Source organism: Cuculus canorus, chromosome 2, assembly GCF_017976375.1.
Source record: "Cuculus canorus isolate bCucCan1 chromosome 2, bCucCan1.pri, whole genome shotgun sequence".
NCBI classification, from domain to species: Eukaryota; Metazoa; Chordata; class Aves; order Cuculiformes; family Cuculidae; genus Cuculus; species Cuculus canorus.
Window position 1 is genome coordinate 137,837,355 of NC_071402.1, and position 18,669 is coordinate 137,856,023.

Here is an 18,669-nt window from a genome sequence, read left to right on the forward strand (position 1 = left end):
TAGTTCCAACCGCCTGCCTTGGGAAGGGACACCTCCCACTAGATCAGGCTGCCCAAGGCCCCATCCAACCTGGCCTTGAACACCTCCAGGGATGGGGCAGACACAATTTCTCTTGGCAACCTGTTCCCGTGTCTCACCACTCCGATTGTGAAGAAATTCTTCCTAATGTCCAGTCTAAATCTGCCCTTCTCCAGTTTATAGCCATAATCACATATCTTCCATTGAAATTGCTACAATTTTTTTTGCCCCTTAGTTCCATTCAATCTTGTTATTTCTTCTCTTCCACACACCACTTCCTCCCTCCATGTGCTGCATGACAACAGTCATCTCTACTGCCTCTCCACCACAGCGTTTGTTTCTCCGTGCATCCAATAGAGATACAGAACACTTTCACCAGGCTGACCTGCAAAGTTGCCATCATTCCATGCACCATGGGCACCTCCCTACTAAGATGTCTGCAGGAAAACGCTACTGAATGCTGCCTGCTGCATGCAATGTTCAGCAGCCTGTACAGGTGTTTATCTGGCTTAAGCCCATGAGAAGCTCTGGGCTGACCCTCCATACCAGGCTACAGCAGGGTGTCTGGTGAAAGACATGCACGCCACTGTCCCTGGACCAGCTTTTCTCAAGACTGTCAAGTGTTTAAGACTCAGACGGAATACAAGTGAAAAGGAGACGGTTTGAGTTTCTGCTTTGTACTCACATGCATTTTAGTCACCAACCTAAGTAACATGGGATTTTAGACGGACTCTATTTTAATTTGTTTGTCCTGAAGCTTTGGCTCATTTTCTCCATTTTGTTCTCCTTTTTCACACCTATCTACTTCCTATATCTTAGTTAGTTTAAGCTCTCTTCATTTAAGATTTTCTTTCCTGCAGTCCATAGGACATCCTCCACTATAGATTCACAGTACTGCTTATGGCTTTAATGTCTTTCCAGAACATATATGAATAGAAAGTAAACAAAGAGAGAGTCCAGTAAGCTAATAACAATCAAACAATAGGAATGAGCTAAAACCTTGTGAGTAATAAAATATTCTCTAAACAGAACTCTTGCAGTAGTATTCCTGTAAAAGATTTAGAGGAGGCACATGAATATGGGAATAATATTGGAAAGACTCTCAGTAGGGAGTCGCACAGAGCTCTAGCTATGGAAGGAATTTGGAGTAACCAGACAAATTGATTTGTACTTAGAAAATGTAGTTAATATGTACCAGAAGTAGAATCTCAGGCTCCATTAGTTTGCAAAACCATGTCTTTGTCTCCAGGAGGAACATTCTTTTTCATACTAAAAATCCAAGTCTGTGGCTCAAAAGTGTGTTTTGATCTTCTTAATGAGAATCAAATAAATGCCCCATGATAGTACCTCCAAATTAATTTATCCCATAATAAATCCATGAACAAACTTTCATGCATACAGATCTACAAAACAAAAATCTAAGAAAAAAAACTCTCAATTCTTGCCTGGGAAAAACACAACTCAGACACACAAATCTGTTCTATTTAATCAAATCAATTCAACTCATTGATGAACCGAAATTCACAGTAATTCTAGTGGAGACAGATATATAATTCTTATCTTCTCAGTCTCAGGGACCAATTCCTACCACTACAAAACATTTATTTCTATGTGCTTACATCTGGGGGCTATTGTTTACACATGGACTTATGTTCTTATCAACATAATGTATGTCACCTCAAACCAGTTAACAAAATTTAAGGGGTTTAAAAGGGTTTTTTTAACGCCTCATCCTAAGAAATTCTGCTGTCAGAATACTCCTAAATGTAGTTCTGAGTACTGTTACAATCTTAGCAAGGAAGTAAGAGAGAAGCACTTGAAGCTACAAAGGCTGGGAGTGGTTCTGTACCAAGAATCAGGACAGCTGAAGAGACTCTACCAATCAATGTTTTCTTTGGAGCACATGTAATTTTGGATAAGAAGTTAACTGGTTTTGCCTCCCTGTAGCACTGAGGACGAAATCCTCTTGGTTTTGATATATACTAAAGCTCCTTTATAGCAGATGCTGCAATAAAATACACAGTACTACAGACCAGCATAAGACTAAACCTAATCATTACATCTGTCTTTCACTCTGCTCTTGTAAACAGTCACTGAAAGACTGGAGTTGTCTCTCTTCTCTATTAGTATCCGTAGCAGTGACATAGGAGATGAAAAAAATCTACCTTTTCTTAAAAATATTCTGGTCCCATATGAAAATTACGACTTCCCCCAAGAGACGAAATAAGCACCATTATCAACAGTTTGGTGCAGAGAATCAAGGGTGTTTTGTGAAGAGCTACTGGTTTCCTGTACCTACTTAGAATCCCCCTCTGCTCTCCAAAACCAGGCAATAATTGCCCATGTCAGCAATCAAACCTCCCTTTGTCAGCTGCTGGGGAATAGTTTACTGTGAAAATGAAGAGGAAATAAAACTGCTCTTCTAACATATGCCAGCCGCCAATGTGAGCAGCACAGTTACTCCTTTCTGCTCTAAAACTGAACCTGGCCAGAGTAGAGTCTGGGAGAAAATTAGGCTAAATATCATCTCCTATGAGACAAGGTCAACCTGGTGACAATGTCTGTTACACAAGCCTGCAACGTAGGCACACACACTCAGCCCATATCCAAAGGCAGTCTAATGCTACAGCAGAGAAGAGTTCAACTTCCCAAGGCACACAGTCACTCTTCATGCTGTGGTTAGCAAGACATAAGGCAAATTTCTTGCCAATGCTCATGGCACACGGTTGTCCACTTCTTCAGTGCATCAAGTTCTCCTTCCTTGATGAAACCTCTTAGCCTTAACAGTCACTTCCAAGAGGAAAAGAGAATATTTAGATATTTAATAAGAAGCCTATTGATTTGGGGAGCTAAAAATCTAATAACGTCCTATCGACAACAACAACAACAACAACAACAACAACAAAAATCAGAATGTTCCCAGGGTCAATTAAAACAAATTAATCATTATGATAGTGGCCAGTTTATGCCTTAATCTCAATACTGAAGTTGGGTAATTACAGCAAAATCCTGAATTAGCGGTATCTTATCCCATGAACTACGCAGCTCCCTGTCAACTAGCATGCAATCCTTTTTGCCCATGTTAGTCTGAGTTTCCCAGCAGCCTCTCTGGGTAGGCAGCGTGGCAAAGATACTAAACAATGAGCAGGCAGAGTTGTTAGCAATATAAGTAAAATCTGTCTCCATTTCTATCCTTTAAGATCATTTTTCCCCACCCAGAGATGCACCAGCTGCTGAGAAAACGAGAGAAAAAACACACTACTGAATATTCACAATAATAATAAGTAAAGCAAAGAGCAGCCACAACACTCAGTGATGGCGGTGCTTCACTTTTCTCTGCAGTCTCTGTGAAGAAAACATCTGCTGACCATACACTGACAGTGTTTGTTATTCACCTCAGAGACACTATGACCTTCCCAGGGGAGGAAAATTAAGGATGCGTATTCATCTGCTTTCAAATAACACCCGACATGGTATCTTTAAGTAAGCAATTTTCTGCAGTTAGGAGAGGTGCTGGCCATTAAAATTCATGCTACAGTCAGTCACTGAACGTAAAATTAATAACTTCCTTCTTCCAGCAGGTACATATTCCTATTTTAACACTCATTAATCCAAAGCAAAGGAGATTGCTTGTCTAGTTCAGATCCTAGCAACACAGGTCCCTCCTTCCTTGCAGCAAAAAGCTCCCAAAAGGCCAGCTAATGACTATGCCACACCATTCTGTGAAATGCTGGATAACAATTAGGTTTCTAAAGAGCTACCGATTGTGGGTCACTAGTTTTAAAACTGCCTCCTTAGTAATCATTTACAAAATACTGACGCTGCACAAATTTTGACCCAGTGACAACCAAGACTGCATAAGAAAGAGCAACAGGAGAAGAAATTGCACACCCTCTTGGTGACTTCTATGATAAGATTCTATTTGTAAGCAGATAAGTCAAAACAGCACTCTGATCTGTCTAACTACATGGAGAGACACCTCTCTTTTAATTGACATGTGCTTCAGCAAATGCAGGGGCCCAGCTGGGGGCTGTGCTGTCCTGCATGTCTCTGGACTTATATAGGGTGTACTGTAGAGTCTTGAAAGCCAACTGTTTTGCAAACGTGAACAGTGCCCTCCCTTTGTAGGACAGCTATCACACGTACTCGCGTAACTCAGAGCTGGTGTACTGTGGTGACTTTGGATTGTAACACTATTTCAGATTTTAAAATCAGAAATATGGATTCTAAAATTAGGATAAAGCATCACCACTTCTAAGGCTTCTCCAGAAAATGTCCATGTTTAAAGACTGTTGGCAGCACTCTTAAAAACACAGACATGTGTACGTGACAGGATTCTGCACACAGGCAACTCAGTCCAACTGCCATTGGTGACTCCCAGTAGGCACTTTCAGCAGATGGCATGCACTATCAGCCCAGCTTCGCAGTTCAGAGGCCAAATGAGCCTTGTGCTTACTGCCCAGTAGCTACAAGAGAAGATGCTCAGCAAATGTAGCTGCAGGGTGTGGATAGAGAGCTCATCCCAGCACAACGCCATCTGGTCTGGGAGCTGCCTTGGCATCTGCTAGGGAAACAGCCTCTTTACTTGCCTTGCCTTACCTTGGTGTAAGAGAAAATCATTTTAATTATCAGCTGCTGGATAAGGTTGAGGTTGAGGAGAATAGGGTTGGTTACCTCTTCCTGCCTACCCTGCTGTCTTTAATAAAGTTGGCTCCTGTAGCTGTGCCTAGTGTCTCCGAGTTGTGGTATACAAGTAATTTTAATGACAGTCATTTTGCCTCATTCCTGCATGCCTGTACATAGGGAAAAGGGAGCATTTTAAGAGACTATATGAAAATTATTTATAAACTACCCATACTATAAGTCACATCAGTTCATCAGCCTACCCTGAGTCTGAAGCCAAGTTACAAGCACATAATGTACAACATTACTAAAACACAACACAGAAGCAGAGGTGTTGGCATGGACCTATGTGGATACCAGTCAGTCAGAAGATAAAGTTATGAGTAAAATAGAGAAAAATACTAATTAAATTTCCTTATTGGTTCATTACTTCTCAATGACAGAAACTCCTCTTTAAGTGAGAATTCACAGAAGTCAAGACTGTATCTAGAAATATTAACCTACTGTACATAACACAGTGCCAGTTTGGTATCCATAGAGAACAACAGATGTTTCTAGGCAAAGCTATTTACTGAAGTCAATATCAAGTAAGTAAAGATGTTGCACTAAAGCACACTGAAGCCTTGCTTAGAAGTGCTCTTTCGGAAGTACCACCACTTCAGTTTGCTTAGCTTAATTCCTGCTCAAAGGGATTAACTTAAACCCAAAAAGATAATTTTATTTTTTAATAAGAGCATCTACAAAGGAATTGAATGTTCTTTAATGTTAAGGCAGTATTTAATTTCTCTTAGCTATACTCAGTTTTTGCATGGTCTGAGTTTCCAGCATGCTTGGTTGATGCAACTCACTGTCTAAGCATGCTGTGTGTCATCACTTATAGAAAATAATTTGTGAGGTGCACAAAGTCTTGTAGGACTTTTCTGCAAATTCAAGCACTGGACCAGTGCCTTTCCTCTGGGGCATGTGAAAATGGTAGCACAGTACTCAAGAGGGGAGTCTAGGACAACTCTCCTTGGCCAGCTTTCCATAAGGACACAACTCTAATCCTAACTATAAGCCCAACTCTGGCTTCTCACTTCAGCAGAACTCGGACTTCATCAATGGGTCCCATATCTGCAATGGGATGTACATGTTAAGCTCTCGATGGCTTCTATTTTCTAACAATTGTTTTCCCCTCTAGGACTAGTTTAAAACACTGGATTTAATTTTTATTTCACAAAGAAATGGAAGAGAAGATTATTAAACCTGCAAGATCCTCTGAATCACGATCTGAGATTCATTCTAGTGTAGTATATTCAAAAACATGGCCTGGGAAAGACTCCTAATATGGAAAGCTGCCACTTCTCATTTCCTCCTTCTCCGTAGCAGGATGTATGTAGAAAGCAAGCTAGTAATAGTAGGCAGATAAACATTTTAAAAAATGTTAATTTAAATATACATTAAAAGTGTTGTCCTGCAGAACCATTAGGTCCAGCAAATGGATTATATACAGTTGCTGGTTATCTTGTCCTAGTACCCCACAAGAGGATACTACTGAACCACAAAGGAATTGCCTTCATAAATCAAACAATGCTAAAACAGAAAAGTGAGATATTTCTAATTGCCTATCAACTCAATGTGGCAGCATGATACTGCTGAAAAAAAAAAAAAAAAGATGTCCAGAGTAACTGAAACTATACAGAAATTTAAAAATTTTGCAACTCTTCATCAGGGCACATGCAGTAACATTAATTCTAGCCAAAATTTACAGGAAGTAATTTGACCAGTATACTCTGGGACCATAGTTCCCTTTTCTGCAATTGCAGAATCCTGTAAGGTCTGAACCATACAGTCATTTCCTGCTCCGCTGCTCCACTCTGATTTTCTTCTTGTGGAACTTTCAGTTTATGAACTGCTATTGTACAGCAAAACCACTTATAATTAGTCCCTAACTGAAAGAAGTCGCCATTTGTTCTATCTAGTTTCATCCCATTTTTATTTACTCCACAGGTCAAGGACAGCCATTTCTCAATCTGATCCTTCTCCACGGTGTAATGTTTCCCAGTTTTGTATTGCTAGCAAATTTCATTATTACGCAAATACCATTTTTAATGTAAATCATTAATGAAAATATTTGATGAGAGCAGTCTGAAGAGCAGCCTTCCAGGGATCCCGTGCTAAACTGCGTCAGGTTTACAGGCTCTCTGTCAGCTCTTCTTGGGCTAGTACATTGCTATCACTAAAAAGCAGATTATGGGCCAGATTTATTAATAATTTGCCAAGAGGCAAGCAGAGCTCTGATGAGGGAGTAGGGGAGAGGACCTCTGATGACATTACAGGAACCCTTATTCAAAATCTTCTCTCAAACAAGCAAGAGAGTAATTCTTCTGGTACTAGCAGCCTCTCTAGTCTCTGGACACAGCCGGAAAAGCCTTGTCGGAACTAGGCATGCGTAATTCCTGCATTATTTATTATTTGTTCCTTTTCAGTTTCTTTTCTCCCTCAGGGGCTCATCATCAGGTTATGCAAGTTCCAGGTACACACGCACACAGCTCCCCATCAGCCCTGAGCTCTAGCCTCGCAGGACAGAGCCTCCTGCACTCCCCTCCCATCCCTCCTGCTGCCTCAACTGGGGCTCTGGTTTTCAGGAAGAAAATGTAATCCCTCACAGGAAAACGTGTTTAGCATATGGGCTTTTGTGGTAAATTGAAATGCCTTCCTCTTTGATTGCAAAACAGTGAGTTATCAATAGCTGAAGAAACATTAAGAGATTCTTCTATGGAGCTCAGACAGTGGATGTCCTCAAAACTGAAGATGATGGTAAAAGCAACTTGCTGTAAGACTGGAAGCATACCAGTCAATCATAAAAACTATCTGCCCACTGGCTGCACTGCAAATTATTGTAGCTTTATGATCAGTTCATACCTGTGGTGATACAGAAAATGTTGTAATGCTATTTAGGATAAGGTCACATCAAACACAGGCACTAAGGCGTGACAGACATAGACATTGCCCTCAGTGAAGGGACTGCACCTTAACAACTTCTTGAGCAGATTAGACTGAAGAAGGGGGTTCAACACAGAACACATATCCCTTATGTCAAGGGTCCACAGTCCTCTCTGGCCTTTCAAGATTTTAGTGTTTTTCTCCTTTCTATATTATTTTCCTAAAAAAAGGTTTTTAAAGAGCCCTTCAAATACACATCATGGCACACAAGGTGAGATTTTAATCACAGAAAGGCCATGAAGACCAACAATTTCCCCCTCTTGTGCACAGGCATTAAAATATCTTTCAGCTGCAGTAACAGGCATTTTGTGCACACTATTAGCCAAACAATGCATCTAACAGAAGGAAATAATGATTGTTTTTGCAAACTAAGGGCTCTGCTTTGCTATGCAGCATTAAAACACATTTGCCCCACAACTCTCATTCCCCCAACTGTAATGACAGCACTTTTGCAAGAGCCACTGAAGAGCTCAAGGCCATGCTGGGGCACCCCAGCTCGAGAGGACGGCCATGGGTGGTTTGGAGGAAGGCACCAAGCACTGCCCTGCTGGTGCTCACTGCTGCACAGGAGCACTGCAGGGGCCAGCAATATGGCTCAGCACAGCTTGAGACATAAAAATCTTAAGCTTTGTGCAAGTTTGGCAAAAGCTTCTCCATTAACACCACAATGGAGAAAAGCAGTGGCTAGCATTTAATATTTCTCTGTTTATGTTCTTTGATGCTATCATTATAAACATGCTGTGAAGTAGAAGCAAAAAGCAACATTGTTCTATGCTGTGAGCATTCTTTCTGTAATTTTGTGCCCATAATACACAAACTTTGTTTACACTACCACACTTAAGAATATTAGGATTGACTATGAAACACAGTTCCATTTACTTATATTTAAACCTGCCACCAAAAATTTATCTACCACAATGCTACTTGTACAATTTCTCTAACTAGGATCTGAATTATTTTCATTGCTTAATTTTTTTTCAGAAAGCGATTTTGTAAGAACTAACTGAATTATCCAATGTTTTGGGGAAATACAGGCAGAAATACTTATTTCTACACTCTCCAAAGAAGAAAACTGGAATATTTTATATGATAAAATGTCACTGAATAGATACAAGTTGTTCCTTCTGAAGGAGAAAAATCTAGCAATGTGAATTAATCGGTGCTATAGCTGGATTTTGCCTTTCATCTCACTGACAGCATCAGTGACAGAACGATAACCCAAAAAAAGAGACAGATAGATAAAAGGACAGAGAGATATACTGCAGCAACATTAAGAATACACAAGTTGTGTATTTATGTGCCGTGAGCATAGGATGAGCTGGACTGACACAATCAGGAAAAGGCAACGCGTGAAGGGTTTTTCTCTTTCTTATTAATTGATTATTCTCTTTGCTACCAGAGGGAAGTTAGGCCAATACTGCTGCTTCCCGAGCAGTTAGAGACATAATCTAAAGCAAAGGAGGGTGTGGGGGGAAACACTGAAATAATTCAAAGACCTACCTTGTTTTGTTTTCCTTAAGCACTGCACATTGCTGTTGGTTTAATAAGAAGGTCTTAGGTGCTGCCTAACTGTGCCAAATCAACAAGGACGCGTCATAGAGAAGTCTCTCTTCTGCAGCTGCTAAATGCTGGTACCCTGCAAAAATGTGTGTAACGTGTTCTACCTTCACAACGGTCCAATGTATTAACAAATTATGCAGCATCAAATGTAATTCAGCTTTCTTTTTTAATAAAAAAAGTGTGTTAAACTGAGGACTCTCCTCCCTTTGCTTCTTCAAAGCGGAATTTTTAATGATGTGAATGTTTCTCCATTTCCCTGCCCCCCTCTCCTCTCTGAATCATCCTCAGTAACGGCAGAAGATCCATATGTATTTTACAGCACAGGAAATTTTACAGGGAGGAGATGGAGAGGGGGAGGAGTGGCAAGAGGAGTTATCAACTCTACATCACTTACGAGCCAAGGCAGGCATCTGCTTCCCGGACATATTCATTCCTGTAACATTCCCAAACTGCTGAATGTAGGTACAGCTGCCTTCCCACAACAATTCAAAGCTTCTGTCTTCTCCCATACTGCTGATGGCGCAACAGCAGCATTGACTATTTGTGTGTTTGTGCAGTATTCCTGCACTGAAATGTAACAAGGAAATATATATGTAATTTAAAATACACCTCTCTTTACATTACTAAGAGGGCCAAGAACAGAGGCGGCCCTATTGCTGTATAAACAGCCTTGCTCAAAGCCTGCAGCTGGCAATGCAGAACAGATGGGCATTTTCTTCCTGTCACCATTACTCCCACCGAAGCAGCAAAAGAGATGTCGCCAGGCCGCCTCTGTTTCTGCCTACAGCCGAAGATAAATCACACAGAGGTGGGTGAAAAGCTGCATGTTGGAGCAACCGATAAAAACCTGGCTCCGTTCTGAAATACCTTTTCCCTTACTTCTGCTTAAGAATATGCTGCGTAGCAGAGTCCATATTCTGTGATTTATATATAAGTTGCACCACTTTACTAGCTATTTTTAAATATCTAAGAAATCTGCATAATCCCTAAAATCTAGTATAATAATGCTGCTTTACCTGCTGCTCATCGTAAGTACCATTTCAAAGGTGGTTTTACCAATTACAGTAGTTTCCACAGAAGGCACTGAATTACCGTCACAAAAAATTCTTGTATTCGCAATAAGATTTTCAAAACATCTGACGTAAAACCAGAATTCATCTTCTCAAATACAAAACAAATACTGTTGGGCTTTTCATAAATTGTTCAACAAACGGGGCTCTCCAGGGCACTTAGTAGTGCTCTGAAAAATGCTGGCTGGTCAGCGGGAACCAATTTTACTTTTAAACAGCTGTTGGATATTCAACTTAGACTTACTTAGTGTCTGGCATCAAGATGTACTCAGTAGACTGCACTCCTCCAAAAATCTTTAGATATGTGAACTTTTCTGAAATTGTGTCCCTCAGTGCAGCCGATGGGCTCTTCCGGACATTTTGTCAGAGCAGCTGCTTGCCTCTTCTCCAATCCCAAGCATTCAGATGCAGCAAAACAAGCAAGAAATACACATTCCCCTTTCTGGCACACTTTTGCAGGACTGCTTCCTACCAAACTCCCAGAGTGATGGGTGAGGAAGGTATCAAAGTGCCTCCCCCTCCATGTGCCCCAGCCTGCAACACAGAAGGCAGCATGGAGCGGGAAACACCCCACTCGAGCAGCAATATTCCTCCTTTACAATGCAATCTTTCACTCCCAGTTCAGTTAATTTCGAGCATGAAGATCAATGCAGGAGCACTGGTTCTCTACTTAGGGCAGATTTGAAAGTATTAAGGAAGGCAGTGATAGCCATCCCTGAAGGTATAGCATGACCCTGCAAGGCAGCAAACTGAAGGGGAAATTATCTCTGGGACCCTGGAGAACAGGAGATGTTTCACCCAGAAAACGTTTTACGAAAGGCCTGAACCTCCTGTCTCTTCCCCATGCAATTAAACAGTACCTAAATGTGAAGAGCTACTGATTTCAAACATTTCCTTGCTTGATTAAGGCTTTCTCTTCAGAAACGGATCTGTCCTAATTCAGTGATGGGACTCAGATAGATTAATTTAGCTAACTTGCATATACACCTTGACGCAGACAAATGGATTGTTTCATTCTTATTAATATGAGCTATTATCCTTATTTCTGCTTTGACTCACATGCTGAATCTGAGTCAAGACTTCTTGATTGCAGAACATGGTTGACTGAGAAATTAGTCTTCACAACTTAATGGAACACGTATATGTTTGCCTTAATTTGATAATGTATGCAGACTATTATTAGAGAGTAAAAAGAAAGCAGATTCCAAGTTTGCAATGCTAGAAAGGGATAAACCAAAGGAAACACATATCTTCAGCTACTCAGTGACTAAAGGATTGTCCATTTCCACCTCCACTTTCACATTACAGAGTTTAACATTTGTTTCAGGGTATTTAGGCAATCTCACTTTTAGTAAGACTTTGGCTTTTTTTAACAGAATGTAAACTTTGAACAAAATTTGATCTGATAGGCAAATTTAAAGAGTTTCCATTATGCACAACATATATTACATTCATACACATTTTATATAATCTACAGTAACTTTATACCTAACATCTACAAAATATTGTCCTAACGAACAGAAGCTCCTTAAGAAAATTCTCTTATGTTGGAATGCAAATAACGAAACACTTCTGCAAAGGCAGTAGGCTATTTCACAGAAGACAACTGCAACAACCAGGATCTTGTAGCCATCATACCAACCATCACGGAGGGAAAGAATTCAAGACAGTGACTAGAAATTTAGAAATACTATACAATAAATGTTGTTATTCTCAAATGTACAAACCAGCTCATTAAAAACAACAAAGTTGGGGTTTAGTAACACAAGGAAATGTTAGCTACCAAAACAGAAATATTTTCTTCAACAGGCATCAAAAGCAAATTATATTTATTAGTAAAAAGAACTACCATATATATTTTTTTCATGGATATCATTTTGATGTAAACATTAATGTACTACATTTTCCCATAAAGTTTGCCTTATCTAAAAAACTAAAAAGTTAGGAGACATGAAACATGCTTGCCTCAGAAGAGCAAAACAAATCACCTGAAAAAGCAGATATCCCTCCTTTCACGAAAATAGGTGTTTGCATTAATATCAAAAGCAAAGCAAATTAAAAAAACAAAGCCTAAAAAGGAAATTCTTACTTTAACTTCCACTGTCTTCCCACCTGGCTCGATATGCCTCTCAATATATTCAGAAGACAGCAGGTCACTGCAAGAAGAGGAAATAAAGAATCGTAAGTGTGAAGCATGTGTTCTTATACTCTGTCTCAGCAAGCACTGATTAAACATTTACATTTGAAAAGGGCAAAACTTGCAGGGTACTTTTCCTAAAATGTTCATGAAAATCACAAACAATCACCTCCGATGGAGTTACACAGTGCATGGTACACATTGATTTTTAATACCAGAAAGTGAGACGAGGAAAACTGAGGTGGGGGTTCTTCACAGAAGGTGCAAAACCAGACAATGACTTTAATTCAAGACACTTTTCTATCCGATGCCAAAAGCAAACAGTAAGGAAGCTGGCTGAACTTTGAAAAAAAGAAAAAAGCAGAATGATGAGGAAATCAGTTGCAGTCACTCCTGCAGTAGACTGTATCTCCGAGAAAATCGCAGCTGCCTCCGGAGGACTCAATGGTACATGAGGACATACTGGTACAATAATGAAATGACCTTGTAACATCAATACAGTGAGCTCAAGATCATGCTAAATATGTAGGTGAAACCATCAGCCTCAGGAACTGCACCACAGGCTCCTGGCCAGTCCCACCTTGTATAGGTGCTACGGCAGGTGGCAGGTGCCAGGCTGCCCTCCAGCTCCCCTCCACTGAGGCCCATTTGTCGCACTCGCTCTCCCTGGAAGCCCTACAGCTTTAGCAGCATCAGAGGGAAATGCTCTGGGCAATAGCAAACCCAGTCTCAAAACTACACAAGGATTTGGAACAAACACTGAAGACAAATATCAATCAGACCTGAGGCAAATGGATTTAAGTTAAAGGCACACTGTATTTACTAAGACGCTTCAATATGCTAAACCAGTCAAATCCTCTCCTATGTAAGTTATCTTCTAGGCAAGCAAATAAAACTACATAAGAAATTTCACTAAGCATTTCCAAAGATTGCAAAATTTTACTCATATTAAGTCTGCATAAAGATTTAATATTGGCCTACCTAAGAGGCAATTAAACTGGAAAAGATGAAGTATCAGTAAAGAAAACGTGAGAACAGGCACTCTGACTGACAGGACAGGAGGCAACAATCACAGAGCTTCTTGGCAGAAGAGGCAAAACTGTCCTTCAAACAGCAAAACACATAGGTCAGAGGCGAACTGACCTGCTGTGGGAGAGCAAGGACAGCAAAGCAGCACCCCGGGCAGGAGCTGCTCGGTTTCCCAGAGCTTCATCCTGTCCAAAGAGGCAGCAGGGCCATGGACTTTTTGCTCATGTAAGCACTGGTTACTGCCTAGGGTGAACCCCGAGCAGGATCCTTCCATACCTGCCCTGCAAATTGCCAGCTTGGTATTTGCATTAATGACCCAGGCACAAAAAAACAGGAGCACTCTAATGAAATATGCTGGTAACGCTAAGTTGGAAAGCATGGGGAATGAAGAAGAAGACTGAAGAAACTCCCACAGGAAAGAGCTGGATGATCTTCAGGACTGGATATTAGAAATAAGATCAAATTCAATTGTACAAACAGCAAATTTATGCACTTAAGGGCTGGAGGGAATTTCTATTATGTTGTTTTGGAAGGCCTGGTTTATAAAGGTAGAGAGACATCACTGCACTTGATTCTGGCAAAATGATTTTCCAGATCAATAGGGCACCTTCCTGAAAAACACAACTGTCATCCCAGAATACATCAAAGAGATATATTTCCAGTCAAACTGAGGTAAGATTAATACCACTGTCCAAAGGAGATCTCCTTTCAAATAGTGTGGACAAGTACTGGACAGCTTTGTATAGAGAGTTCAATCACCTGGGGGCACAGAGAGGCTCCTGAGACAAATAGGGAATGGAAAGCTCCTGAAGGCTAGCAGAAAAATGAATTGTGAAGTGATCTGAACAGAGTTTATACACCAAGGTATAAAGGTGGCTGATTAGGCTATAGAAGATCTTGGCAGAACCTCAAAGGCACAAAGGCTGTCAATGAGTCAATGGAAATTGAATGGAAACTGCTTGGTATCTAAATGCAAACCACAGAGGCAACAAAAAGAGGGATGCTAATAAATGTCTGAGTGGGATAACAAGGAGAACCACAGGGTCTTCTCATGTGGGTCTAACAAAACTATTGCTTTTTAGAAGATTCTGCTGCTAATGTTTTTACATTCTGAAAGATCATACCTTACATTCTCAAAGATGTGGAAATTGTATCCAATTGTATCCAACAAAGGGATTGATCATTCTCTGCCTTGTACAAGTGCAAGAAGTAAAAGGTAACAGAATAGGCCAGTAAGCTCAAAACTAATAAAAGAGATCTTTTGCAGCACAGCCCCTGGTTACAATGAATACATTCTTGCCAAGTGAAAGCATGGATGCTGAAGGTCTGTTCTAGTTCAGGCTGGGAACGGACAAGTTAATAGACATAACTGAGGGCTGCCAAACACACAGAAATTATACCTGACTTATAAAGTCCTGGAGTTCTGAAAAAGGACTCTGGAAACCTGATATATGCTTGTTCTACTCTTCTGCTTTTCCCTTAGCATCTGCCTTGGGCCACTGAGACAGGACAGTTGACCACGTGCCCCTCTGACCTGAGCTGAGCTGTTCTGCTTGGACCGTGGCAGAGCTCTGTTTCTCCCGGGTTATGTAGGGTCCCCCAGCATCCAGCTCCAGGGTTGCCAGTGGTGAGTCAAGTGCTCTGATGGACACACCCAGGTTGTTCCAATTGTGCTCACTTTCAAAGTAGGATAAGCGAAGGATTCCTAAACAGGTCCATCCATTCCATCCTTGGTCCTTACTTGCAGGACAAAAGGACTGGAAACATCTCTGGCACTCCCTCACCTCTGAAGGTCTGTTGCAGTTGTCTTGGTTCCCAAAATGACCCTGACTGGAAGGGAAATGCCATTGGCAGCTCCTGGGGACTGAGTCTGGAGCTTAGAAACAGACAAGAGGTCTGAAATTTAAAGACATTTTAAGGCCTACTCTAAGTAACATGGCGGGCAGGATACACGTGGTAATATTTTATCAGTAGAAAATCCCACAAATGATGCCATGTTATGCTTTATGATTATTACTATGACTCAGTGCACAGGAAACATCATAAAAAACACAACAACACTCTGGCAGATCCAATAATGCAATGCTATTACAAATTAAGCTACAACCTAGCAATTATACCCAGTCTTGGAAACTTATGCCAAAAGATCTACTTCTCATGAAATCATCACATAGGTGGAGTACTGTTTGGTCCTCAGAAACAGTGAGGTACATAACCATGTAATTTTAATAAGAGCCATTACTTTACACCACCAGAAGCTATACCGAAACACTCATGAAACAATGAACATTATTTAAGCAACATAAGTTATTAAGCAGTCAGCACTAAAATAATCTGCATTTCAATATAGATTGTACAACCTTTTCCTATGGTAGAGATGAAGCAGAAATAATTTAGCTTGTCTGCCAATCTGTATTAAAATCTCTCTTTGACAGTTTTAGTAGTAGTTTTGGTATTAACTATAAATAAAATCTGCATGTGAAAAAAAAATCCAAACCCAAACAGATTTCAAAAAGAAATCTTAGAAACACAAAGAATATAGAAAACTACAGTGAAAAAACATCTACACTATAAAAGACAACACTGGAGAACAAGATTTTTCAGAAACATTTGCTGAGGCACTGCTATAAATCCTTTGAAAAGGCATAGCAAAAACCTGCATGTGTTAAGACCTAAAAATAAACCATTTCACAGGAAAGAAGCACACGTGATCTGTGGATTTTACAAGTAAAAACCAGTTACGCTAATAATAGCAATTCTGTTTTCAGAGATGTGTTATTTTAAAAACGCACACAAATCAAGTAGTTCTGTTTACAGCAGGATCATTTTTTGGAGCATTATCTTCAGTCACAACCATATGAGTCCACCCCATACAGACCCAACAGCATAAGGGCAAGAATAACAAAATGAGCAAGCTCCTCTCTGCTATCCCAAATCTCCCAGAGAGTCACAATAAAAGTACACAGGAGAAGGTGAACTGGAAGAATTTTCTTACAGAAAAGGACCTCAGCTAAGGAAATTATCCTTATCCAAAATCACGTGTGTATACGCACTGAAATTCTACCTTGAATTAGCTGTAGCATTTGCATATAATGTTTGCCAAATCAAAGCTGGGTTTGGGAGCTCAGGAAAACAGACAAGCTTTGGCAATAGGTGGGTTCCCCAGCAGAAGGAGGCTGTTCCAGGAAGGAAAAAGAGGGAAAAACTGAGATGGCCAGAGCAGAAAAGGACAGAACAGGTCCAGTGCACTAAACAAAGAAACAGGAAGAGAAACAGGAGACTATAAAGTACTTCAACTTGAAAGAAGAAAAAACAGGCCGTTAAAGATTTAAGGTTTGCATTTAAATATGAAACAGCTAACAAACTGTGAATTATCCCTGGAAATGACATAGCAACTTTCATTTTCAAGAAGAGAAGGAAAATGCCCATCAACCATCATCAGCTTCTGAACAAAACTCAACTCTCCAGATTCAATAGACTGTAAAGATGGAATGCCTAAAAGTTATGGAACAAAAAAAGCAGAAAGGATAATGACCTTTTCAGAAGCCATTGGAGCAATTACAGACTTAAAGAAAGGTAGGAATAAAAGGAGTTTATAATCATAGTACTGAAATGCGGCTTTATTGGCATATCAGTGTAATAAATGAGATAAGTTACTGGCTTCATGATATCCAGTATCGTAGCTGTGTCTCCTTGGACAACATGGGAACTCTTTATCATTTCTTCTGTTTATTCACCCTGATTTCTATCTCCACAACTCTCCCTTACATACACATGAAATTTCAGATTAAATATGGTGCCAGACAAGGACATCAAATGAGAGATCTGAGCTGAGATGCATTACTGAAAAGGAAGACAGAGCTTTAGCTGAAATCAGCAGAAAGGCCTGGATGGGTTGAATGCCAGTATGAAATTGTCGACAGACATAGGGAGACGTTCAAGAGAAAATGACAGGTTCAGGGAAACAATGGAGACACTGATAAGAGAAAGGTGCCATACTAACTGCACAGTTAATGCTAACCCACGTTGAAGGAGCAAGGTGTGAAAGGGAGCCTCCTGCAACATAACGCTTGAGAGAGCTGAGGTAAAAGGGCACTGTTTGGGTATCAAGCACATAAGGATGAGGAAACTTCCCATCAAGTGAACGATTTTCCCCCAGAGATGTACATCCTCTACCAAATAACCTGGAATGGTCTGAATTGTAACTCAATTATATAAGAAGTTATCCCTCTCAAAAGAAGGGAAAGGGAGGGAATCAGATTCATATAGGAGGTCATTGTAGAAGATGAGAAACTACCAGATTGTTGCTTTGAGAAAAACGTTGAAAGACTCTTTTTATTAACAGACTAATAGATACGGAAAGAGTGACTAGGGGAGGTAGTATTTTTAGAACAGCCTATTTTGTACACCAGGGAAGAGAAGGCAGGTTGATTATTATCATGAAACAAGGACCAAGAAAGTGGAAAACTAGATGTGAGGGTACAGAAGGGATGTTTGTATCTGCCAGTCAGTAAAAGTGCATGGGACAATCAGCATTACCTTGCATTACACTATGATCCTAAAACATTTTCAGGATCATCTATGAGCTAACTAAAAATACAGCAAGATAAAAGCCACTCAGCTGGTAGATTTCTGTACCTGACTAGCTAGGACATTTTAATTATCCTTTATCCTAATGCCTACCCAAACACCTTCTCTCTGCGCACACATGAACTTTGCCTACACCTTCGGGGATTAGCTATCTCCAAACTCCATGAATCTATCTGCTTTAATAGCCACAGCTCTAAAACTTTTATCCCTTTCTTGCCCTCAAAAGAACTGCTGAATTTCTTTTTACATGGATAATTAATTTAATGACTGTACTTGTTAAGTTATCCAAATGGACTAATCAGTCAGAATTAGATAGCTTCTCTTAAATACAGCAGCAGTTTTCACAGTGCCTATTTAGAAGAAAGAAAGAAAAAACAACTCAGAAAAACAGCCAGTTCTTGTGTGCACAAATTGAAGCTTCTTCCCTTTTTATTCTTACTGTGCTATTCTGTTCTTGTTGTTGCTAATATGAAGGGAAGAAAGGAGAAAGTAATTTCTTAATGTTTCTGTTCCTACTGACTAGTAAAGATTTTCTCCAAAGAGAATTATGAATGGGTTGAGACCTCAAGGGATTATACACAAATGCTGAGTCGTACCCAATTTCAGTCCTTTCCTGGAGCTCAGTTTCACATTTCAGTAACAGACAATGATAAGCAA

At 40.2% G+C, this 18,669-nt stretch overlaps 1 protein-coding gene across 8 annotated transcripts in view; it reads right to left on the minus strand.

The window, feature by feature from the left end:
- Positions 1-18,669, minus strand: part of ADAM22 (ADAM metallopeptidase domain 22) — a 139,368-nt gene that overhangs the window by 67,476 nt on the left and 53,223 nt on the right. For 7 of the 8 annotated variants that reach the window (XM_054057631.1, XM_054057626.1, XM_054057624.1 and 4 more), the window contains exon 4: positions 12,346-12,412. In XM_054057631.1, the coding sequence (XP_053913606.1) occupies positions 12,346-12,412 (67 nt within the window). Of the gene's footprint in view, positions 1-9,126; positions 9,158-12,345; positions 12,413-18,669 lie in introns of those variants that run through there. The other variant, XM_054057630.1, reaches the window with a different exon arrangement.